This window comes from Ylistrum balloti, unplaced genomic scaffold (assembly GCF_031769215.1).
Source record: "Ylistrum balloti isolate Yb309-2 unplaced genomic scaffold, AGI_CSIRO_Ybal_v1 Utg369706, whole genome shotgun sequence".
In the NCBI taxonomy this organism is placed as follows: Eukaryota; Metazoa; Mollusca; class Bivalvia; order Pectinida; family Pectinidae; genus Ylistrum; species Ylistrum balloti.
Genome location: NW_026781934.1, coordinates 12,255 through 39,849, shown reverse-complemented (window position 1 = coordinate 39,849; position 27,595 = coordinate 12,255). Strand labels below are relative to the sequence as shown.

Genomic DNA, 27,595 nt, shown 5'->3' with positions numbered 1-27,595 from the left:
CAGTATCAAAAACTTTGTGAGATAACATTTTGATTGAAATCAAGTTTATTTGATCTAAGAACAGATATTTAAGTATATCTATCTGACATGGGTGACAGCTTACGTTTAACAAGCATCCGCTTATACGCTTGAACATTGTACCTGGATGAATAGTATCATAATATTTTCATCTTTGCTTTTCAATAAGATTCCCCTGATCATATCTTTGTCGGCCATCTTGAACTATGACAAAATGAAGGCTGTTTCTTAGCCATTGACTGGTTCAAACCTGACCAATAGCTTATAGGATGACAACGGTACTTATAAAATTCTGATGAAAAGGCGTGTATTTTGTTACATAGAAAGGTTGTTGCTTCATCGCTGGTAATGAGTGTTTCGTCGTTTATTTGTTGTACATTTCACCACGGCCAATGTTTGTCATACTGTTACAACTCTTAAATAGATGGCTGCAATGCATCAAAGAGGTAAATCATATATGATGATGACGAGGATTGTTCTTATATGTCGAATCTAATATATTCCCAGCTCGGAAACTGTGGCTTGAATTGTTCCCGGACCCGTAACATGAAAAGAATGTCCCCGCTCTGTGACATGAAATTAATATTCCCCGGTCCCGTGACTTGAGATGAATTGTTCACGGCCCCGTGGCTTGAATTTAATTGTTCTCGGCCTCCCTCGTGACTTGAAATGAATGCCCCCGGCCTCGTGACTTGAAATGAATGCCCCCGGCCTCGTGACCTGAAATGAATGATCCCCGATCCCGTGACTTCAGATGATTTATCCACGACCTCGTGACATGAAATTTATGCCCCCGGCCTCGTGACTTGAAATGAATTGCCCCTGGCCCCGTGACTTGAATTTAATTGTTCCCGGCCTCGTGACTTGAAATGAATTGTCCCCGATCCCATGACTTGAAATGAATTCTCCCCGATCCCATGACTTGAAATGAATTCTCCCTGGCCCAGAGACTTTAAATGTTACGCAAGTGACGTTATGTACATCTCATGTCTACTTGTCCTGTCATCGTTTTGATGTTCTTTTCCCCAATGCCCTGTTACTTCTTAAAATAACAATATTGTCTCATATCGATTATCATCATTAACGCTGTAGAAACGACAACATGGTTTTTATTTTAAATATTTATTGCACGTGTTTGTCTCAGTAATAAAGACAACCTCGATAAATTCTGTGAACGTACTTCCTCGTTAGAGAGAACTGAGTATTTAAAAATGTGACGTCATGATTAACGAGTATTATAATTCACTGGTAAATGATTTTGATTAATGTTAGCAGCAGGAGTTAATTATAAATTATCGTGTATATACAAATATGTACATAAAATATGTTATTTACAACAAAATCAATCAAATCAATGAATGATTATGACGTGTATCGATACCAGGTATTACCACCATTATACAGTACATGACACTTGGCACTATTATCGTCTGGTAGCAGTTGTCCAAAACGGATTTAAGGCGAGTGTTACTACGGGAATCCATTATCGTACCAATACACATCGTTAATGTCTTCACAAAGCTGAATCAGAAACTGTCTCGAGACTCTCATTATAACTCATTTTATATTATTTTCCCAAGGTTTGGAGAAAATAAATTGTGACCAGAATCTGTAACAGGATTCCGAGTCCTGTTGGTGTTTAAACTAGAAAGCAAGATCGACGATTTGAAAAAATGTTTTGGCGTGTAATCATCAAGTCTTAGAGAATTATGACCAGATACTGTAAACCGAACACATTAGATGTCAGCAGCCAAGGTAACGAATCAAATCATCTATTGTAACTTGGGGTACACACTCGAACACCATTCTGAACGATTTGACAAGTTGCTCACTGATCAGCACCATCAACATCTCAAATTGACAGCGTTCGGAAATCTTTGGCAATATCCGGATTTATTCCATTGTCTATTCTGAGGAATTAACACTAAACACCTAGTCATTCTGTCCCTCAAATGTCGCATTGCACAGAAACTCTGTGGAAGAGCTGAGCATAGTTTGAAGAAACTTACTTTCAGTTCCAGTGACAAACTATTGAAACGTATGATCTACACATAAGACTGGTCCACTTTTTGTGACACTGCCGTCTTTCCTGTCTGAATAGTGAGTAATTTACCACTGAAGTGAAGTTCACAAACGGAAGGAACTTCTGCAAGTGCGAACGCGATGCTTTACAATCGAATTCACGTGTGACTGTGTTCCCATGGGAACTGCAACTTGAGTTGGTATATCAACTACGCGGACTCCTTAGAATTGTTCCTTTTGGACAGCAATCTCTTTCGGAGACGCCTATTTCATAGTCATTTAGAAATGGCCCAGCGCTTCTACATACTTTAATATGTCATGCATACGAATCCGACCATGATCAACCCTGGCCGTTCAGAACACTTGTGAAGAGGTAACCAATGACGATGATGGAGGTCAGCACGTGCAGGCCGAAATGTAGGCTGGTCGCGCCGTTAAAATAGGATGACAACTTGATGGCAGTGGTTGTGTTGACAGGAACGGCAACATTACAGTAGGGTTGGTCACAGCACGAGACGCACTCCTGTAATATAGAAAGTAGGTCATATCATGGCCGATACATGTTAAAGTATGTCATATTGTACAAGTAGGTCACACAATGAAAATATTTACGGTAAAGTAGGACACATCTTTACCTCGATATATTGCTTCGACATTAGACTAGTAAGTCCGGGGTCCCGGGTTCGAATCCAAGGGGAGGCATTGAAATACATATAATTGACAAAGTCGGTCATATTGTGTAATATAAACAATAAAGTAGGTTACACAATAACAAGAAAATACCATGCAGTGCATGTACATACAAGGTACAGATAGTTCCACCATTAAAAATCGGGATAACGTAGGTCACAATACGAAGCAACATAGGAAAGATCACGTGAAACAAACCAAGGTACAGAAGGTATTATAACACGACGATTACACGTGAAATCACGTGTAATTGGTTATCTGATGTGAACATTTTTCTTTACTCCATATGAACAAAATTAACTTAATCGGGGACTTATCATAACAGTAGAAAGATGTAATGATATCTCCTTGGTAAATGTCACATACAATGTAAATTTAGTAATTTTCACTCGATATTTTCATACGATGAAAGCGATATCAAGGACAGTTTGTCTTTCAGTGTTTTGTTTGTTTGTAAACAAATTATCTCTGCATCCACAGCTCGGGGCATTTTCAGGCGAGGCAGTAGTTGATGACCACCTCACTGAACATTATACGGAAGGCCCACCACATGACATTCAGAGCAATAAGGGTAAAGAGACTTCCACAAGGACACAACGTGTCTTAACTTCCAAAGAAATTCAAACCGCCACAGGTAGGAATTGCTTAAGGAGGAAAATGGTCTACTTACAATGAGGTCAGTATCTGGGACAGTGTTACAGCCGACTGTTTCCGGGTCACATTCGGAGGGAGGGGCACACTGCTTGACTACGGACACACTTTGTCCTGTGGTCTTGTCCAGTACGTGGGTCGTCTTACAAACGGTGTTGTCTGAAAAATAATCGAATTTACATAAAAGATAGAATTCAAATAATTTAACAGACGTGCAGCAGTATGAAGCACAAGTGCATATGGACGCGAGGTATGTCACCTTTAACTGATTAAAGAAATATTCTGTACACTCAGATATTGATATCTACGTCGTTAATACTTACTTATAGGACATCTCACATCCGGGGCCCAATCGTTGCACGCGTCGTTGTTCTTCTTGATAGGACAAGTCCAGCACGTGATATCTGTAAGAAAATGATTATAATTGTGTGAGTAAATAAATAAAGCGTGTACTTGAATCTTTAAGTTATTTCGTCACGTGGTTAGTTTAAAATAACTTTGAGTTCCATAACTTATACCGCGTGAGTAGACTCCTGGCAAGGGGCCCTGGATTCTGGTAATAAAAAAACGAAAGTAAACCCCAATATTTTAGTAAATGTGAATTTTTCTTGTAACTATTTATATTTTTGCGATGTTTCGATTGCGCATGCGGTTTTGGTGGAGCGAGTCATATATCTCTAATAAAAAGACATCTTTATAGCACTGACTTCATCATCATCATCATCATCATCATCATCATCATCATCATCATCATCATCATCATCATCATCATCATCTAAGCCCTATTATCATCAACATCATCATCATCATCATCATCATCAATCATAATCATCTATTATCATCATCATCATCATCATCATCATCATCATCATCATCATCATCATCATCATCATCATCATCATCATCATCTAAGCCATCATCATCATCATCATCATCACATCATCATCATCATCATCTAAGCCCTATTATCATCATCATCATCATCATCATCATCATCATCATCATCATCATCATCATCATCTAAGCCCTATTATCATCATCATCATCATCATCATCATCATCATCATCATCATCATCATCATCATCTAAGCCCTATTATCATCAACATCATCATCATCATCATCATCTAAGCCCTATTATCATCATCATCATCATCATCATCATCATCTAAGCCCTATTATCATCATCATCATCATCATCATCATCATCATAGCCCTATTATCATCATCATCATCATCATCATCATCATCATCATCATAGCCCTATTATCATCATCATCATCATCATTATCATCATCATCATTATCATCATCATCATCATCATCATCATCATCATCATCATCTAAGCCCTATTATCATCATCATCATCATCATCATCATCTTACCGCTTGTTTTCTGTTCGTCTGCTGTGATGACGAGATTCGCGGAACACAGCTGAATCGCTATCACCAGGAGAACAGAGCAGGACTTGAGTGACATCTTGGAATTAACTTTAGGATGTTGTAGGGTAAGTTGCCAAACTTTGATCGTCTAAAATTGTCGTCGATGTGAGGTCAAATCTGAAAAATAAGACAGGAGCTTATCACATGACTGGTCAGTTTTACCATACGACAAAGTGATAGACATCAGATATATGTGTTATGTGTTATAACACTATTGTGACTTTGGTTATCAAGTTATTGAACTTATAGATTCAGCATTACATGACCATCCATGTAAGATCCGCTGTAAAGATCCGTGACCACTTGCTGAAGTGTTGCATTTACCATACTTTATAGGTACAGGTTCGACATTTTTAGCTGAAGCTAAATATTATAATACATGGTAAGTGTTACTTTGTTTGTTTGTTACGTTGTTTGTTTGTTACGTTATTTGTTTGTTACTTTGTTTGTCCACCCAATCATGATACCCGACTTATTTATACTTACATACGTCTGGGTCACTTTTTGCTCTTTATACTGCCAGTATTTATTTACTTTATTTCTCGGGGTCGAGAATTTAAAAATCCAATGAAGTATTAATCTATAAAAATAGGCGTCAGTTGGAACTTTAAAGTCAAAAGACTATTCAGGTAGGAAACCGCTTCGCCATTAAATGTTTATTAACTCTATATCAATAATCTTATATCCCTTCTCGATTCATTGAAAAGTTGTACACCAAACAGAATGTTTATGTTTCTTCATTGGCTATCGTACAATAATATGACCTTTCGTTTTAATGGTTAATTATAATTTGTAGATAAATGTTGGCTATAAAGTGTTGGATTTAATATTTCAATAAAAAATAATTAATTTCGAACAACCTTTGAAGATAAAGAACTGACTGTAAATGAAACAGAATGGCTTGTTTTATATATAATACCCGAATACCCGTAACCTTTCCTATAAAGAATGTAGGGTACATTTTATGATGAAATTATCAATAGACATCAGTGATTTGATTTCAGTTGATAGATATCAAACAGATTTTTTTAATGTTTCGTGGAGTTTATGATCAAATGAAAAATCCTAAGGACGACACATTATTATTTTTTACTTTAAGACCGAGGACGTACGTGTTTACGTACATATAGACAGCCGTTCTCGGGTCCTCGTACTGACAGACAGCCAGGGTGAAACGAAGGGAAGTAACTCTGGTTAATCAAAATGCTGGGAAGTAGATACATTTTGTAAATTGAAAGTACATATTACACAGTATGATCAGTCTATGCTTACCAATACTTAAATTCAATAAGTAATATTTCACACCAAGAAATGTTCCTGTGAATAGTTTAGAAATAGCTCGCGTGAATTTTTTTTTAAATCAACAAAATTCAGTGTGGTGAAGTTGTCATTAATTTTGTTAATTGTTTTCGATGATTTGAAAACAATAATTGTTAATTTAGTGGATTGTAAAAATTATATATATTCTAATGCCATATGTGGATTGTTACACTAGATGTATATAATCCTATGAAATTATACCCTGTATTTAATATAATACCTACTGAACCCTTCTCAGACTCGGCATGGATACATGTATTCAATGGTTTATAATGTATGGACGTATGCTTAACACGAAAATAAACCAATTTCAGCTTAAATTAAAAATTATACTAATTTATTTATTTAAGAAATTGATAAATTTGACTTATTGGACATAGAAGTTAATTAAACTGAAGCCAAATCAAACTGAACTATTAATCTTTACCATGATTTGTCGTTCTTAAATAAGGAACGACAACTCTTGGCACTCATCGACATTTGAGTGAGTAAAATGAACGACAGCACTGTAGAGATTGCTGAGCGATGTGATTATTTGATTCAGATCAGTGTACCATGTACAAATGTTCGACTTTATATGGTGCAGTTACTTCACACGTGTTTTCCCGGTGGATTTATTAATTTTTACCATCGCGTGGGTCTATATATACGATCATAATTAAGTTGGATTCAGTTTTATAACTCTACTTTAATTACTTTGACACGTATTTGAGTACAATGTATAGATTGTAACTTTGTCACGCATCGGAACCAAGACATAAGTTTATTTTTTCACTAAAGCTTAGCATGAGGTCATATTTACATCAATGATGAATGAATGCTTTCGTTCTACACTGTAAACAAATAGCCTGGTACATGCAACCTCCACGGGATCCGAGGTTTATCTCAGACCGAGCAAGGGCGCTTTCTTCCATTCAAGAAAGTGCTCAGTTTAATATAAAACAACATTATATAACCTCTAACGCACTTCACATGTAGCATATAACCTTTATACGAACCTGAGGTATAATTTATAAGGTACAATACATCCTGTACTCAAATCGGAGGTATGATATATATCGTAGCATATACCCTTAACTTAAACATAAATCAGAGGTAGCATATACCCTTACCTCAAACATAAACCAGAGGTAGTATACATCCTTAACTCAAACATATATCAGAGGTAGCATGTACCCTTACCTCAAACATAAATCAGAGGCAGCATGTACCCTTTACTCAAACATAAATCAGAGACAGCATGTACCCTTTACTTAAACATAAATCAGAGACAGCATGTACCCTTTACTTAAACATAAATCAGAGGTAGTATACATCCTTAACTCAAACATATATCAGAGGTAGCATGTACCTTTAACTTAAACATAAATCAGAGGTAGCATGTACCCTTAACTTAAACATAAATCAGAGGTAGCATACCCTTTCAAACATATATCAACATAAACTTAAACATAAATCAGAGGTAGCATGTACCCTTAACTTAAACATAAATCAGAGGTAGCATGTACCCTTAACTTAAACATAAATCAGAGGTAACATGTACCCTTAACTTAAACATAAATCAGAGGTAGCATACATCCTTAACTCAAACATATATCAGAGGTAGCATGTACCCTTAACTTAAACATAAATCAGAGGTAACATGTACCCTTAATTGAAACATATGTCAGAAACAGCATTATGTTAATTCGAACTTGAATCACATGCAACGTTTAACAAGTCTAATAAATAAAGCGAGATTTAAACATTGTACTGTGACTGTGAGTTAAATAAACCAAAAACCACGTGTTTACAGTGAAGCTATGTTTCAAGACCGGACATCAAAAAGAGATGTATTACAAATGACATTGTTTTATATGTATATGTAAATTAAATGTAGGTTCAGATATCAGGTTTTATCATTTGTAATTCATCTATTCATTTTATATCATCCCTGATGTCGTGTACCCAAGACCAGGAATGAGAAAATAATGATGATAAGCTATGAAAATAACATATAATTTGCCTTTAAAACAAATCGCACACAGTCCAACAAAAAAAATCCAATAATGGATGGTCAGGAAAAAAACCGGCTGTGTTCTTAAACTATGAGTTTATTGAAGCGAGATAAAACCATTTGACATCATTTCCAATTAACAAGAAAAGTTCATGTCGTTTGTAACAGGACTTAAACATGATCAGGAATTTTAATCGTCATTTTGTTACAATGTCTTGTCACCAGATAAATGGAGTAGGTCATGCGAACATTTGTGTCTCGTGTCAGATTCGGGTTTGTTTGTTGTTGGTCTTTAACTTTCGTGAAAGAATCTCATTAAAGTTAAATTTTTAAACTCCGGGGGGATAATATGAAACTTGGGTTAATGATCAACAAATATGGCATCCCTCATTTACTATTGCAAATCTGTACAAACCATGGAGACAGATTCTTAAAGGGTTTTGTTCAACAAGAAATGTATACGAACACACACTTTTTTTTCTGTATGAGTAAGTTTTTCCGTGGCTGTTTTGAGGGGTCATGCATTCTACATACAATATCCCACGTGTCTTTCACAGTTTAATTTTAGAATTAGATTTTTTTTGTGTAGAACACACACCTGTTATTGAGGTTTTAAAGCTGATTCACCTCCGTATGACAGAACCAATAGAGGGAATTTTCTCAACATATTTTGTTTCAAGAACCAAATTTGATATACAGTTTTCTAAGTGACTCACAACTTTATATAAAATATTCTATCGATTTGATTAATACTATATGACACATGATACGGAATGTACTTAAACAATGAAATGATGTGAAGTCGACAGGTATTTTGCAAAAACATCGAATTCATCACTTAAAAAAGACCTTGAATAGTTATTATTAATCAGAACTTACAAACTTTTTTCCTTTTTTTTTCAAATTTAAAATAGAAATCTGGTTTTCAGTAGGTATACATTCAGACGCAATTCCATTACGCGCCTTTCTGATACCGGGGAAAATAGCGTGTTTCAAATATCTTTTTTAAAAAACAGTGTGATGATGTATTTACATACAGATTCCTGTTTTTTCACTCTGCATGGTATATCAATTACAAAAGACAACAATATATTTACAAATATATTTGCATATCTTAACAAATACCTGGCAGTAAACTCTAATTAGTTTTGTCTACAAGATCAGGTACTTTTGAATTTCTTTCTAAAATACATTAGGATAGTCAATAATCAAAGATGGTGAGACGAGGAAAAATTCTGTGTCATCATCAAAACATCTATACTGAAAAAGTTGATACTGAGGTATGGAGAGGAGGAGGGGGAGGAGGAGGAGAGGATAGGTCAGTTACTTGCATGAAACTGAAAAAGAAGCTTAAATTTTAAATAAAATTTAATTGAAATGTCTTACCGATTTCCTTCCCACTTGGAATGAAGATTTGATATCTAAAATCCGTATTAAAAAGTAGACAGCACTATATGTCGCTCCTTCGACGGTTGATTACAGTTTGTCAGGTATTTTGCTCATACAAAGGATTAAGTCCTTGTTATAATGTAGACACTCGGATACATACACAATTAATACTCAAATATCAATCGGAAAGCTGAGTCCTAACATACACACGCTCACTGATGATTGAGTAGCTGCTGTGTTGTCGCCGAAATCGGAGAATCGAAATTAAGGTTTCAATGTTAAATAAACGTCGACCCAATTATCTCACAAGGGGGCGTGGTCTTGGGTACGCTAAATCATTATTTGTCAATAATTGAAAGGCAAGGGCGATAAATACTCTAACAATAGAATAAAACGACAAAACAACACCAGGTCCTTGTTAGGGGAAGTTAGGTAAACACAGCACAGGTGGTATTACGCTGATTGGCATTTTATGGTAATTAGCAGGTAATAGGATATACGAGACCGATAAATGAGGACTCTACCTTAGCGGGACAATATATTGGGGTTTATTTAGAGACTCTAGTAATGGTAGAATTTTGAGAGAAACAACACCTTCCTTCTTCTTGTGTCATTAATTTGACATGATGTGTACAGGTATGTCAAATTTATGTTCGTCTGGTACTCTCAAATGACTGACTGTTTGTATTTCTTCAAACTGATTTGGCATTCATTTAGAAAATATTTCAATTTTTTAAGCGTAAACACAGATTTACTAAGTCCATGTCGTAAGTAAACTTTGAGAAATTGATGTATAACAAACACTATTTTTTTTAATGATTCACCCACGTGACACGTATGCCGGTGACTTTATATATTAAAACCCAAATATATTGCATGTATAGAAAATCTGCCCCAAAATACCACATTTACATACAAATTACATTCGGATAAAGCCATTTATCACACTAAGTTTATATAGACACAAAACTCAAGGTGTTTAATCAAATTCACATTTCATTGTGTGTCCATTTCAACAAATGTCGTTCTTTAAAAACACAAACCTTTTTGACAAGTAATCTTTACGAATTATACGGGTTTGATGTAACAAGGTCGAGTTTTGTCTATCGATAAAAATCAGAATACCTAGTGTAACATTTTGTCAATGTCACGTGATAGGGATCAGTTTAAATACCTCCGTACCACACACCTGTTGAATACGGTCAGCGATCGGAATTTTAACAACCAAAACATTGACACTTTAAATTAATGCTGTGACACTAAATAACGTCTATATTTGTCTTTTTTTCTGACATCTAAGTGTTTTTAAATGTATGTGACACCTACATGTATGCTTTAAATCTGGATGTTATTTTGTTATCAGTACCTATATATTGTATGTTATGTACTTGATACACTTTCTAGTTACAATTACAATGCATTTTATTTAACATGATCTGTGGATCGATTTCACTCTCTAAATCCACGATCTATTAAGTTCACACACCGTAAATTTAAAATTTGAAACAAATAGCGCAGTAATACGTAATCGACAAAGTAACAGATCTAGACAATGTATGTATATGTACACATAGTACACAAGTTGTCAAAATTTACATAGCACGTGTTAGGTACATCATAGATTGTGTATATCGATGTATACGATGGATTTGTCCTCTGATAGTTTACACCATGCTCGGAGAATTGCATATATTTCATTTTTTATTTCATACTTTTAAAAAACCAACGAAAAATAAAGATGGATATTACAATCATGAAGGATTGAACAGAATATACACAGATGAAAAGTATGTTTTAATACCTCATTAGATACAGTTGAACCAAACAATAAATCAAACTACATCTTACAATTGTTTCGTCCTGCTAAGTAAGACTCGTCAGTGATTCTAAGGGCTTACATGATGCTAAGGGCCTACATTTTGAAGCGTAGGAGACGACTGAAGCAAATTGAATGTGATCGAAAGAAAAGTCAAAATTTAGACGAGGAGGTGAACTTTTTAAACCATGTTCTTGTCTGTATCCATGTCTGTATGCTATACTTCTTTGGTTTATTGAATAAATGAAAGGCAGTTGAACATGGGTGCACAAAGGGCATGTCAAGCATTTTTAAGAAATAAAATAACGGGACATGAACTTGTGTTCCGTCTGTTTCTTCATGTATGTGCTTTCAGTACCTTGTGACTATCTAATGTAATAATTTATGTCTGAAAATTCTTTCATTTTTCATCAATTTTATATTTTTAAGTATATGGCACTCTATTATGTTAATTTTCCGGCCACTGGCAAAATGTAGCTGTATTCATGCCATTTATTACCCTTTGTTCTCTATTGTTATACAAGTTTTATTGAAAATTATTATGTCCCTCATTTCCCGAGTGAAATTTCCTCCACATTCCAGTACAGCCGTAGTTTTTCATGTTCATGTTTTTGATTTATAGTCTACCTCGTTCCGGAACATCAATTACCGTTCCGGTTATTAATTACGACGTTATCTGGAATGAGGCTAATTTTTGTCTCGTAAAGTATGACCATTGAAGTTCACTTTTTATGTCAAGTTCATACAACCCCAAAAATACCTGTGAATAAACAAGATAAATAAATGATTGACAGGGAATGTTTTACAGGTAACTGCACAACGTCTGTCCGTTACGCGTTCCTTCCTTTCTATTATAAAACTACCGTTCAGCCACTTATTATTGTGTTTACAAAATGAGAGTGAGCCAGTTTACAGGTAAACAAAAGTGTTCACTAACAGGAAAAACAATCGATAAAGACTTTGCAGATTTAATGTAAGGCTTTTGAGAAAACAAACACTCGGATATTGTACCGGGATATTCATCTTCAACGCAAATCTATTTCAAATTTATTTTATCGAATTAGACGACAAGAAATAAAATAAATAGATAAATAAATAAAATCTGGTAGATGTTCGGTCATAATGCCTGGCATGGTCTACCTGACAGATAGCTGATCTGAACCAGGTGTGTAATGATGACTCACGATTATTGATCAGCGTATCGGCCTTGTTTTGTTTTTAGTATCGGGAACTGACTAAGGTTAATCGGTATGGTATCATTTAATGATTTTTTTGTAAGCCGCGGCCTTGACCTACATTTCCCGCCAATTTATCAAGCACAAGAAAGTGAAATTCTATCGCTGTTATTGCTGTAATAACTCGGCATTGATAGTCTGATGACAAGACTGCGGTTTAGATCTCGGGGACCTGGGACATGTACGGCCTCTTTTTATCCTTTAATCGTTTTAAATTCTTCATCTCGTCATAGATAACCATTGCTAGACGAAGTGGAATCGTTTAAACAGTCGTAAACATAAACTTGGAATCGTAAAAATGCACAAAATAAATGAAAACGTTTATTGAAAGCAACTGAGAATATGAAGAAATAATGCACGCTAAGATAATGTATTGATTAGAAGGTAAAAAAGTCAAACGATACCACACACTATCATTGACGAAATCGTCACGATTAGTTTATAAGGCTATATTTGAAGACACTGGAAACTGATGGAGTTTTTGAATAGCTGGGTCTTGAATCTTACTTCGTATTTGCACAAGAAGCACAAATCTAACAATACGTGTAACAGAACAAAACCACTTAATCTCACTAGGAAAAACGACGCATACCCTGTGTGATAGTACCGGATATGACGTTTAGCACCGGAAACACTACATTTACCCATACTGTGCTGAAGGCACTGCAACTACAGGTGTCGGAAATGCTACATATGTCCCTCACTATACCGTAAACACTACATAAGATGTCATCTCGGTGTGTCAAAACAACATCTCATTTCACTCAACTGTAAATACATCTCACATCGCTTTACCGGAAACACTACAACTCAAATCACCTTACCGGAAACGCTATTTACACCTTTCCTTACTTAACATGAACCACAACACCTGTTTGCGACAAACGACTTTTATCCACAGTTACCGTTTGAAAGCCGACCGATGAGCAAGTCTCTGAATTACTTCCCTTGTTTTTTAAAGGTTAGGATTTCTGAAACGAAATCGATAAAATCTCGACTACACTCTTTACTGTACTGGAAATGTTACATTTCACATTCATTGTACCAGAAGCGTTAATATCACATTTATTGTACCGGAAACGTTACATATCATTATCGTATCAGAAACATTACGATTCTCTTTACTAGTCCTGTCAGGGAGAATTCATTCTGTCAACACACGGTAGGTAAGACGACGAAACAGGCAATACGACTAGCACTGTCTAAATAGAACCTTTCTTCCGTCAGTTGGCGTTATTGATCCCGGGTTCGATCCTTAGCGGAGGCATTACATGTCTTCCGTCGCTAAATCATACCGGAAGTACCCTTACTCGTCAATCCAATCGTCCATTAGACAAGGTAAAAACCTACCCTGAATAAACTTACTTTTTAATGTCATTTCCAAAAGGAATGTTTGTCGCTTTCCCGGAAAATTAAAACGCGTTAACTCATTAATGATTTTTTAGAGTCGGATAGACTTGTGTGTGATTTCCAAGGAAATTTACATCCTGAACATGATTCCGAAATCTTGAAAGACAACGGCCTCGTGAACAACATAACACGACAAATGTAAAATCATATACGTAATGGAACTCGATATCGCGAGGTGGTGAATCAAAGGTGAGTTATTTCAGGAAAATCCACTTCTTCAAACTTGAATGATTAAAGAAATTTACCGTAAATAATAAGATGTTTTCCTTTTGAAAATTTCAGTTTTTTTTATATAACTGAACGCTTGCACAAATCGGATTCGCATTTAGATAATCATTACATATATACTACAATACCAGACTAACTGATCTACGAACGCAGTTTGATTTTTCATTTTCTATGATACGTGAATATTGTCAATCAAGACTGCACGATATTTCAATTATGTAATGCACGTGCATCTCCTTTGAGTATTGAAATGATCTATATTTAATCATTGACTTATTTATAGATATCTAATTCCGTGGCTGATTTTCATTAATTGTGTGAGAAATATAAATTGGTAACTCTGTGAATTTTAATAGTTACCTCCCTTAATTCAAATAGAAAAAAATCACCTTAACTAAAGTCAGTAGATTTTCAAAATTTTAATTAAATTTAAAGTAAAATTATTATTAATTAAATAATTCAAACAATCAAAACAAGTTTTTCGTGTGGTTATAACTTTTTTTTCTTTTGTATAGAAGGGTTTTGTTAAGCTGTTACTGGTGCCATACAACCTTAACCATACAAATAAATTCCTTTCATTGTGATTTCAGGCACGGCCAGGGATTTTCGCTGATGGTATAGATATTTTACGACACTAACAAAAATGAGCTGTCACTGCCGTGTTTACTCAGTCGATTACAACCGAAAACTCCTGGTTAAATATTGTGTTCACTCTTGCTAATTCAATTCAACTTATTTTTTTCCAAAGCACACATAGCTTTTATAATTACTATAGTGAAAAGATAATTGAAAATAATTTATTTACAAATATGTTTTGACTTCGTAAAACAGTCATGTTATGATTTTATCACACTTACAACGGTATTCACTCCTAAATGTAAATAGTTTTGATTGACAACCGCTTTGTCGAATGATGACAAATTGTATTGTTGGTCTTTTATTCGCGACAAGTGACTACCAGTTGTGCTGAAAGCTCCCCGCCTCTCTAGCAATTTCAATCGATTTCGTTAATGTCGGTGTCGTCATTTAAACGAACTGGACAAGAGCTTCTGCTGGTATTGAATATGACAGCTCCCGTCATGATGTCAGAATATAAAGTGTGATTTGTCATCCAGTTATAATCTCGCTGACAGATACAAATGTGGGTCGTTTTGTCATCCACGATGTAGAATAGATCCGAGTTCTTGGAAGATATTACAGGTACACAATGTTTGTGTAGGATGTACGAATTGCATACAGTCGGTGTCCATGATGGTGTCCTATCTCGGGAGACCAGAAAGAAGTACAACTACCGTAGCTTTTCCTTGCTGACCCCACAACTCCCGAATATCTCAACATCAGGGATTTTCAACAATCATCGATATTAGCGTAGGCGAATTGTAAACAATCACGTGTAGCGTAAAACCATACAGTTTAGGATATGTCAGCTCTAAATTATAGATGTCAGGGAAATCGCCATCAATTGTTCGTAAGCAGTATAAAATGATATTTTATGAGGGTCGCGATAATATCATCAAATACTTGACTTCACTTGACTGTGTTTTGTTACTGAGTACCATACTACCAGACTCTAGACATAATATATGTACTACCCCAGACATTAATAATCCTAACGTTTATTGGCTCTTTAAATTGTTAATGAATTTTCAATAATTTCTATGTTTCAATTGTTGTAGATTACAATCGTCTGTTTCTTTATTTTCGTTCGTCTGCACAATTTTGAAGCAATGTACTGATTTTTCAGTAAACCCTAACCGTCATCTTTACAAAACGCCGCGTGGGGCGACTAATGTTTCCCACATTAGTCGCCTCCGATATCGCGTCTATACATCTTCAAGAAACATCTTCGAAAGAACATATTTATACACATCTGAACCATGAGTTTGGTTTGCTATACTGCGAACATTAATACCTTTACTTTATAGAATATTTGGAAGGGTTTGTATCGTTTGCAATTAAAATGATGTTAAAGATTGGTTTCTTTTCATTAAGAATTAGAAAGTTCGGCCAAATTCATCACAGCAACTATAATTTGTTTAGGAACCTGACTGGTACGTCTCTCTGGTTGTATTTAGTAATTTGTGACATATGTACATGAGAATATTGTAAATACTTATCCCGTGTTTTTGTTTTAAGTCGAGAAATCGACAGACTCGAAGTTAATAAAGAACTTGAACCAATCACACTCTACTGTATATTTTTTCTCTACTTTTACAGTTTTGCCACTATATCTTGTTTTCTTTCTTACCAGCCGCCTGCTTAACTAGATTTTGTCCACGAACGAAAAAAACTTTCCGCCAATTCAAGCTTCAATATGTACGGATTTAGCAATGGTCTTGCACCTGTCAACTAAATTCAATATTCTATCGCGGCTGGAAATCAATTTTATCACAAAATCAATGCTATCGTTTTCGGCGGACAAGCATGTCTCGTCAGATTCAGACTTAACCATGACAAGAATACAATTACATGACAAGCCTCGTGTTTTTAAAGTGTAAATGCTATGTATAATTAAACCGGTGTCAATCAAACAGCGGGACGGTCCCTGATGTGTTTTATCTGTGTGTGCAGAGAGTGGAGTATCTGTCATTCTAGTCTTACTATAGACTGATAAAAAAATGCTTCAAATTGAAAAATCAGCTTGTACGTACCTTACAGTAACAAAGCAGCCAGTTTTAAAGTCTAGAAGCTCTTTTATTTTACATGTATGTATCGGGATTTTTTGTGTTCCCATTGTGAAAAAAAGCAGTTGCTGTGATAATCAACCATTTAAATCAGTTTTGAGTGATTTGGTTTTGATTTCCATTTCCAAACGAAATAGCTACATTTGAAAAAGATTGACGAGTGGACCTGTAAAGAACGCAAATAACGTGTACACTATACATTTTAACATGTATCTCCGAAATGTTCTGTAAAAAATCTGACTTCATTTAACGGCAATGCTATCATACATTATGTCATCACATTGTACAACAGGTTTGACAGGGAAGCTGTATTGATGTCACAACTTTAAATTCTAAAAAACACGCGCTTTATGAAGACAAATGATTGTTAGTATATGTCTGTTAAATATCAAACTTCACTTCTAAGAATGATATTTGATTTAAACATATTTCATTTGTATCAATATATACAAAAACATTGGGTACAAGTTTCAAACTTATATGAAGCCTTTTCCCCAAAGAAATTTTACAAATTTATATAAACAAGATGACATGGTTGCATATATACGTCTTTTGTGTGTGTGTGTGTGTGTGTGTGTGTGTGTGTGTGTGTGTGTGTGTGTGTGTGTGTGTGTGTGTGTGTGTGTGTGTGTGTGTGTGTGAGAGAGAGAGGGTGGGGATGGAGTGAAAAAGAGGGTGGGGGATGGAGAGAGAGAGGAAATGGTTTATTGTGAAGAAGTAATGGACATCTCTGTTTGTTATGACTAATACTAAACACTTACGGTTTGATTACATAACTGTGTATTATATAACATACAACTTATTACCAGTTTTGTAGTTTTATCATTTATTGATAAAAACATCACCTGTTTACATTTTACATCGTACAGTATTACTGAGAGTTTCGGTCTAGAACTATCGATTTAAAATGTTTATAAAACTGTACATCATGTATATGGACTTGCGCAAGTCTAGAAATTTAACTAAAAGTTTCAGAATATCTTTTTTCAATGCCAGTACACTAGCTTGAATTCCTTAATATAGAAATAATGATACTCACCAAAATACTAACAGCGACATCTTTAGTATTATTCCAAAAGCAGGGGGACGTCATTGTTCCACTTTGTCACAAAACATTTAGTCTTATACATATATTTAAAGTAAGCATCCTATTTTGGGATTATTTACATAGAGTTTACAGAGAAGAAATTCCAAAGCACTTTACAAACCAGAATGATATACGCGCGTGTTGCACACACGTGCATCACGCACCAACTGTGTACTGGACTAGCGCGCGGTAAATGTCTGTGAATTGTCATAAGATAAAGATGAGGAGCAGGGTAACAGTGTTAAGCTTTTTTATCATTACGGCTGCCTGAGTCATCGTCAATCGATTAACGAAAGATACCAACTCGACATACCAGTAGAAAACTGACATCGGCTATGAAACCAACATCGGAAATTAATACACAAACCTCGTCACGTAAAGCAATGCACGTGCATTATTCTCATGAGAACTTTTTCCGATCGTAACTGAACCCATTTACTGTCTGTGTCCGTGTAAAATTAACTGATGGAGGTAATTTTATGCCTCGTTATTCAATAGGTTTGAATGGATGTAACAATTTTGTTTGTGTTGCATTTCATTTGCACTGCCGGAAACATCTGTAATGCACGATAATAAAGCCACGTAAAAAACACTTAGCATCTGTTGTTAAAAAAAACCCGGAGAATTATATAACGGCATACAACTATTTCCCCAGACGATCGCCAAATGGTGCAGCTAATTTCAATGTATTTTAAGCACGTGTGACTGCATTCGGATGATATCTGCTCCCATGCATGTTCTCTAGACAAGCAGAAATTCAATATAGACATACGGTGATCAGATGGTTATATCAGAACAAACAGAACATGGTCTGTGCATCAACACACAGCTAGCTTTACAAGGAATAGGAAGTAATAAGGCAATACCACAAGCATTTTGTGACAACGAAGTTCAACTCTGATTGTGTATCATCTGGATTGATGTGCATTCAGTTTTCAGATAATTTGAGGAAACGCCAAGACAGAAACCGATGTTTGAAAATGTTTTTGTAGCATAATTTTGAATTGAGCTGACTAAACTGTTAGCAACAGATGCCCGGAAATCAGCAATGCATAAAATGTATCGACGCATTTCAAGCACCATTGCATTCTGGGCAATAAAAAGACTCATTACAGCTGTCAAGCATTGATTTACCGGATACCAACTGTTTACAAAATATAATTTTTACAGTTATATTTAAAGATGGTTTCCAAATGTGTCATCATTGAATAAAACTGTTGTGGTAACGAGATTTTTTTTGTAGTGTAAGATGCTCGCTTGTCTGTAAAGGAAGTGCGGTACAGGTATGTCATTAGTCTGCTAATTGTACTCTTGTCTGAAGTCATGCACAATGTCACGTGATTATCAGCTATAGACCCAAGTAGTCGAACCTGTCGATATAAATGTTACCCAAGGGAGTAGATAAAGGTGGTCTCTATAGTCAGGTGTCCTTTATATAGAGGTTCAATTATGATACCATTTATACCGACATAGCCTTATGAATACCATTTTTCTGGTATGGGTTATGTAGTGGGGGTCAGCCCTGATAGATAGAAAGGTACATTTGTTACATACAATATGCCATAACTAAACAAGGCAGGTTTGACAGTACGTTACTGTAAAAAGATTACACATAGGGTTGCAGAAGTAGATGGGGAGGCGTGGGGAGTGGAGGGAGACGGGAGGAGGAGGCGATGGGTGTGGATGGTGGCGGGTGGGGGGGTAGGCGATGGGTATGGATGGAGGCGGGAGGGAGAGGGAGGAGGCGATGGGTGTGGATGGGGACGAGGTGGAGGAGGTGTTGTTGGTTACGGGGTGGAGGAGGTGTTGGTAGTTACGGGGTGGAGGAGATGTTGGTGGTTACGGGGGTGCAGGAGGTGTGGATGGTTACGGGATGGAGGGCAAGGAGGCGATGAGTGTGGATGGGGACGGGGTGGAGGAGGTGTTGGTGGTTACGGGGTGGAGGAGATGTTGGTGGTTACGGGGTGGAGGAGATATTGGTGGTTACGGGGTGGAGGAGATGTTGGTGGTTACGGGGTGGAGGAGGTGAGATGTGGGATGGAGAAGGGAGGGTGAGCGGAGTGACGGCAGAGGTAGGAAATAAAGAGCTAAGGAAAAGACAGTAAGGAGATATAGAGGATAAGAGGAATGAGTAAATGAGAGCAGGTCGGGAACAAATTGGAGAGATGATCTGGTGGTGGAGATGTTCATGTCTTTCACGAAGCGGGGACAGAAAGAAAGAAGACTGGTAGAGACCGAGAAGATAATGACTGACATGTATCTAAGCTTCAGATAAACTACTATATATTCTACTGAAACAGTACAATTGTACGTAATCCACTTCCGGTCGCAGATTGACTAAGGTTACTGTGGACGTTTTATTGTCAGGATTCATCTGAACAGTCGTTGGAGTAAAACTCTAAGGTCATGAAATGTAATAAAACAGTGTTAATAGTTTCTCTGTGTGATGTGAAAAGCATTCAATTACAATAACGGTCAGCGATGTAATCATCGTCTCCGCTTATTTTAGAGTCATTCAGAACGAGAAAGCACCGACACATTCCGGCATTGTTGTACGATCAGTATAAACATCGTTAAACGCCACGATGGTCAAAGTAAACGTAGTTCAGATCCATACGGGTACTTAACATAACGTTTACATCTAAATTACACAAACAAACCAGGGCTGAAGCCTTCTTTTGTCTGGTTTGCCTACCATTTGAATGGCGTGCCCAATCAATACTGTCCAAGCTATAGTAAGAGTAATGATGTTGAAGTTATCATAATGTGATTGCTGTGTATATGGAACACAAAGTCATATTTTTTCTATTTTGAATAAAGATTTCTCATATTCTGTTTTGTATAAAATATTTAGTGATATCTGTTTCCGTGGGGAGTCGTATCCGATTTCTCGACTTCGAACCGCCACTCTGCCGATCGCGCGAGGGGTTAATTAGCTTCGGATGTGTTAAGAGGTGAAAAAACAACGTCAAAAAAATATCCCTCAGTCAAGATTGACATCATAATTACCAGCGAGACGTCACAATTGTCAAAGTCTAGCGATCAATATAGATAATTGTATATATCTACCACAGGGCTGCTATCTAAAGTTGTAATTATAAATTTGTATATCCCACTGAACATTAATTACTGGTACCTGTGTGGATTTAGTCACGTGTTATGAAGTTGGATCACAGACCTAGTAATACATATATATGTTCAAGTTCGTTCTGTAGTACGATATATATATATATATAAGATAGTGAATTAATAAGTAGAATATTATAGAGAATTATACATAATTTATACGGGTGTTAGATTGTGAACGGATTTCCATAATATTTACACAAACTCATATCTTTTGAATTTGACTCCTGTTTTATATTGTTTCTCATATTTCAGGAACTGACATGCGGCACTTACAAAATGAGTTTTATAGCGACCCCTACAAATATACAACCAACTATTTTGAGTGGAAATAAATCATGATTGATATACACATTAGAACAAAAACTTTATTCTAGATGTCCAGAACCCGTGTACAGGGCTGGATAAGCTACAGTAAAACATATCAACGACATAGGTATATTATACTTACATGTATACTTCATAAAATTTTACACGTGGAGTGAAATGTATATATTAAATGTAAAATATTGCAAAATTGGAAAAGAAAGTTGTATGACCAAGGGACTTACCGGAGTTTGTTCCAGAAACCAGCGTCTAAAAAGCAGTATGGGCGGTCCTAGGTCTTTTCGAGCAGGAAATTGTCACTGTTTCATAAATACAGATAGCCGTTTATCCACCTGGCGTCTCGCACCTTTAAGTGTACTTAGAGGGAAATGTAGATATAACCATCTACTTCTCTCTAATGGCCAATAAGAGGGTCCCTCATCCCTTTAGCCTCGGCAAGCATTACTTGTTGACTCAAAGTTTAAATGTGTTGATGCGCTCTCTCTGTCGTCTGTAAACGGTATTTACACACATAGCCACCCAATAAACACTCGAGAGATTAAGTTGTGTGTTCAAAATGTTTGTCTTTTTACTGCGAGATCTCGAGCGCCGACTCTAACAAAGCACGTATTTAAAGCAAGGGGAAAAAACACGACAGGTAAACGCAATAAAAAAAAATCGTCCGTACTAATACAGGTGAACAGCACAGGTGAAATAATCAATAAATTAGGTCACGTTCGATTTCAATCTGTCTAATTTTCAAGGTGTGTTGATGGAATCGGTTCTGACACAGGTATGCTAATATATACAGGTATACGTCCCGTATGCAACCCTACCACACACGTATTGTTATATATGTTATTGCGGATTAATTTGTGTGACGACTTTCAGACACCTTTGTGATAACCATCTGTAGACTTACAGATACACGTGCCCACTAGGCGTTATAAACACTATGTATGACACTGACTGCTTTTGTCTAACTATTATTTACAAGTTATCAGCGACAACGCTTCACAGAACATGCACAAGTACAGGTTTGAGGATAAAATCGAAAGATGGTTTGTGAACTATGGTCGAAAATAAATTTTTATGACTACTTTCGTCTGTGTTGTAATAAATCAAGATTTATTACCGGTTCTTCAAAGACTTGTCCAGCGAGATCAGAAAAAAGACAATATTTTAGATCTTGCATCAATAAATTTAAATTTGATAATTGACTGTTGTAGCATTTATCTGAAGGCCGTTCTAGTGTATCTGGAGGCAATGACGGGTGAATTATGATGGAGAAATGGAGTGTGAACTCTCTTGACAGGTCTTACCTGAAAGGTTGTAAATCCAAATACCCACCAAATCATATTGTAACTAACAACTTAATTAACCAGAATTCATTTTGACAAGAACTGACATTTAGTAGGATTTTTGTCCAACAGTTGCCAATCAAAATATATTTAACGCTGATTCGAACAATTTTCATAGTACAACATTTACCTGTATTAACAATTTTCATTTTAATCAGAATTTAAAAGATCCAACGGTCGTGCTCTTTTCAAAACCAATAAATTTAGTATCTAAAAAATACCCAAATTTAATATCCATTTAAACTTTTTACAAAAGAAAGTTGTGCAGAATGTTAGAGAGAATGTATATGCACAGGGTTATGATAAACGTCGATATGAATAGACCGTTTGACGTCTAATTAAGTCTAAGGTATTTATTGTATCATGTCAACAAATAGTAACCCCACAGGGTCGACGTTTTACGTCCGTCTTAATTAATTATGTGTGAAGTTAGTAAGACGCGAGATGTTCAGATAAAACGACAGAACAGGAAGCAAGTCTCGCTCTTGAATAACACGCCGAAAAAAAAATGTGTGTGTCATTTCAGACAGTTTGAAAAGGAAAGTCAAATAAAAGTGATTTTTTACAAGTTCTGTCGACAATAGTAACAAAGATGTCACTCCGCTTAGAGTTTCAGATTCTTTAATTGGAGGAAAAATGTTGACGCCCACTGCCCCACCCTGCAATTAAGTAAAGAAAATATGAAGTTATGTTGTAGATGTACAAGTGTATATATTTTGTGTACATGTATATTGTACACTACCACCTTCAGTAGATGTACTAGTGTATATATTTTGTGTACATGTATGTTGTACAATACCACCTTCAGTAGATGTACTAGTGTATATATTTTGTGTACATGTATGTTGTAAAATACCACCTTCAGTAGATGTACTAGTGTATATATTTTTGTGTACATGTATGTTGTACACTGGTACACCTTCAGTAGATGTACTAGTGTATATATTTTTGTGTACATGTATGTTGTACACTGGTACACCTTCAGTAGATGTACTAGTGTATATATTTTTGTGTACATGTATGTTGTACACCGGTACACCTTCAGTAGATGTACTAGTGTATATATTTTGTGTACACGTATATTGTACACTGGTACACCTTTAGTAGATGTACTAGTGTATATATTTTTGTGTACATGTATGTTGTACACTACCACCTTCAGTAGATGTACTAGTGTATATATTTTTGTGTACATGTATGTTGTACACTACCACCTTCAGTAGATGTACTAGTGTATATATTTTTGTGTACATGTATGTTGTACACTGGTACACCTTCAGTAGATGTACCAGTGTATATATTTTGTGTACATGTATGTTGTACACTACCACCTTCAGTAGATGTACTAGTGTATATATTTTTGTGTACATGTATGTTGTACACCGGTACACCTTCAGTAGATGTACTAGTGTATATATTTTTTGTGTACATGTATGTTGTACACTACCACCTTCAGTAGATGTACTAGTGTATATATCTTTGTGTACATGTATGTTGTACACCGGTACACCTTCAGTAGATGTACTAGTGTATATATTTTTGTGTACATGTATGTTGTACACTACCACCTTCAGTAGATGTACTAGTGTATATATTTTTGTGTACATGTATGTTGTACACTACCACCTTCAGTAGATGTACTAGTGTATATATTTTTGTGTACATGTATGTTGTACACTGGTACACCTTCAGTAGATGTACTAGTGTATATATTTTTGTGTACATGTATGTTGTACACCGGTTCACCTTCAGTAGATGTACTAGTGTATATATTTTGTGTACATGTATGTTGTTCCATGGTACACCTTCAGTAGATGTACTAGTGTATATATTTTTGTGTACATGTATGTTGTACACTACCACCTTCAGTAGATGTACTAGTGTATATATTTTTGTGTACATGTATGTTGTACACTGGTACACCTTCAGTAGATGTACTAGTGTATATATTTTTGTGTACATGTATGTTGTACACCGGTACACCTTCAGTAGATGTACTAGTGTATATATTTTTGTGTACATGTATGTTGTACACTGGTACACCTTCAGTAGATGTACTAGTGTATATATTTTTTATGTACATGTATGTTGTACACTGGTACACCTTCAGTAGATGTACTAGTGTATATATTTTTGTGTACATGTATGTTGTACACTACCACCTTCAGTAGATGTACTAGTGTATATATTTTGTGTACATGTATGTTGTACACTGGTACACCTTCAGTAGATGTACTAGTGTATATATTTTTGTGTACATGTATGTTGTACACAGGTACACCTTCAGTAGATGTACTAGTGTATATATGTTTGGTTTTTCTTTCTTTTCGTCTTCATTTTTGACGTTCTATTTGTTCTATTTTTCGTTTTGTTATTCGCTTCATTGGATGTTCATTAGAGATCAAAAATAGGTACAGACGACAAATCAATAGGAGTTATCTCCCCTCCGTCGTTATAAAAAAGAATTCTTCAATATTTTTTTGTTTGTACCAAGTCACGTCTCTACGATAGCAAAGATAATGAATTCTTTATAAAAAGTTTAGGTCCTCATGAATACTTAGAAATTTCTCACAACATAATTGAATACAGATTTGAACTTTTTGTAAATCAAAATATGTTTCAAAAGACCTCTCTCTGAAGAAAAGAAAATCTTATATTTTGTGATATATTTCGGCCTAAACAATTGAACGAGTGTTGAAAGTCATCTCCAATATGTTTCGATTTAGGGGTTTATCTCCCAGATTCGGGCACCAGTACATGTCAAACTTACAATATACGTATATAGTTGTGGAAGGCGATTTAACAAGAAGTCTGTCTAGACGTAACAGGTATTACTGCTGATAAACGTTGTTGTTGAAAGTTTTAAGAAGAATTAAAAACACCGCCTTCTCCCAGCTATTTATACGTTAACTAATACACAAACGTTTTCTGTGTTGTTTGCGAGTTTGCTCGTGAACAGTCAAGGCTGTTTTGAGGTGGGGCGTACTCTCCTTAGCTGGTGACTACATTACTTGACAACGTACGAGAGACCGGTCGCATGCAATCCAAATAATATTAGTAAAGTGGCTTTGCCAATGACTGCACTACGACTACACACACGGGTCCGCTTCTCGACTTCTCAAGAAACACAAACCGCCACACACACATAAACACACACACACACACACACACACACACACACACACACACAGAGAGAGAGAGAGAGAGAGAGAGAGAGAGAGAGAGAGAGAGAGAGAGAGAGAGAGAGAGAGAGAGAGAGAGAGAGAGAGAGAGAGAGAGAGAGAGAGAGAGAGAGAGAGAGAGAGAGAGAGAGAGAGAGAGAGAGAGAGAGAGAGAGAGAGAGAGAGAGAGAGAGAGAGAGAGAGAGAGAGAGAGAGAGAGAGAGAGAGAGAGAGAGAGAGAGAGAGAGAGAGAGAGAGAGAGAGAGAGAGAGAGAGAGAGAGAGAGAGAGAGAGAGAGAGAGAGAGAGAGAGAGAGAGAGAGAGAGAGAGAGAGAGAGAGAGAGAGAGAGAGAGAGAGAGAGAGAGAATCGATTGACTTCGGGAAACATTGTGACTGAACCTCAATCCAGAACAAAAGTGGAAGGATACATCAGAGGTACTACCAAAGTGAAACGGAGGTCAGTAAACTAGGAGATCAGAATGGGAGAGAAGAAAGTGGAGAATCCGGGTACCTCACACATGCTAAGCGGGCGCTCTACCACTTGAGCTAATTCCCCTGCATAGTAGATAATATTCATGTCAAGTCCCTGAGCTTTGTGATAGAAGTTCGGACACAGGCACCGGTGCCTATGATTCGGCTCAAGAACGTATACGAAAAAGACATAAATTCATTTGTTCTGTTCTGAAGGTAAGAGTGCATACACATATGCACTGATAAATAAGAACACATTTAACAGGCCTTTGAATATCAAACTCCAAAGCGACATGTATACATATTCATTGAGGATGCAGGTCTGTTGCTATCTATGAATGAAAAAATTCACAAAGGTGGCCTTAATCCAAGAAACTTGAAACTTGACGTCATTCAAGTTAAAATAGTCCTCTACACCCGCGTAAAGCTTGATTAAATCCCTCTCGAAATGAAGCCGCTAGATGATACCGACAAACATGTCTTACTTCGAAATGAATAAACAGGGATACTTTTCAATAGAATAGCATAGAGTAACTCTGTGTGCCATGATAAAAACTTAAGATTTCTAGGCCAGAACGACAACTCTTTAAAATAATAATCACAAAAAATATTAAATATCGCTCATCTGGTTTTGTTTGGCAGCCATCAACCCTATGTTCTCAGGATGTTAGTTAAAATATTTATATGTCTCCCGCTTAGTGATGATCCAGACCAAATTTGGACAGAAACCTGACATTCCAACAGAAGAAGGATTTCAAAGAATTTGCTATATTTCACCTATTTGCCACCACCCCCAAGGATGCTTCAGACCAACGTCGCGTAAAATCACAATGGCGAGGGGTGATGACGGGAGGTGAGGGAGCGAGATCACGACCTCGCCTCGGGCTCTGTGCTAGAGAGCGAGATTGTCCTAACCTGCCGTCATATCATTTTTCTCGGCAAAAGTCGGGTATGAAATTAAAAAGAAGACTAGGGGAACTACTGATGGCAAAACGGAAAGCTTAATAAGTGGAATTGTCGTGGATTCTATCTAAATTATGTGCTGATATTCCTTCTAGATTTCAGTTACATCCAAATATTTACTTGAGTTTATATCCAGGAATTTGTCGAATTTATAGAATTGGCACGATAGTCTAATATTATCACACTTTTACGCAAGTTTTATGGATGAATTTTAAAAAA

At 36.2% G+C, this 27,595-nt stretch overlaps 2 protein-coding genes across 2 annotated transcripts; one reads left to right on the top strand and one right to left on the bottom strand.

Moving 5' to 3' along the window:
* LOC132565243 (ly6/PLAUR domain-containing protein 6B-like) lies at positions 1-18,113 on the bottom strand. Its single transcript, XM_060229879.1, has 5 exons — positions 17,940-18,113; positions 4,766-4,939; positions 3,705-3,785; positions 3,401-3,540; positions 1-2,563 (listed from the first exon to the last, which is right to left on the bottom strand). Exons 2-5 carry the CDS (start codon positions 4,857-4,859, stop codon positions 2,381-2,383), a joined length of 498 nt encoding a protein of 165 aa, XP_060085862.1. The 5' UTR covers positions 4,860-4,939; positions 17,940-18,113; the 3' UTR covers positions 1-2,380.
* Positions 18,114-19,670: 1,557 nt separating this feature from the next.
* LOC132565250 (protein FAM98B-like) lies at positions 19,671-20,038 on the top strand (the record flags this gene model as incomplete). The annotated part of the gene is made up of 1 exon (XM_060229889.1): positions 19,671-20,038. A coding segment is annotated over exon 1 (368 nt), but the record flags the coding sequence as incomplete, so codon positions are not given.
* Between the last annotated feature and the right edge of the window lie 7,557 nt (positions 20,039-27,595).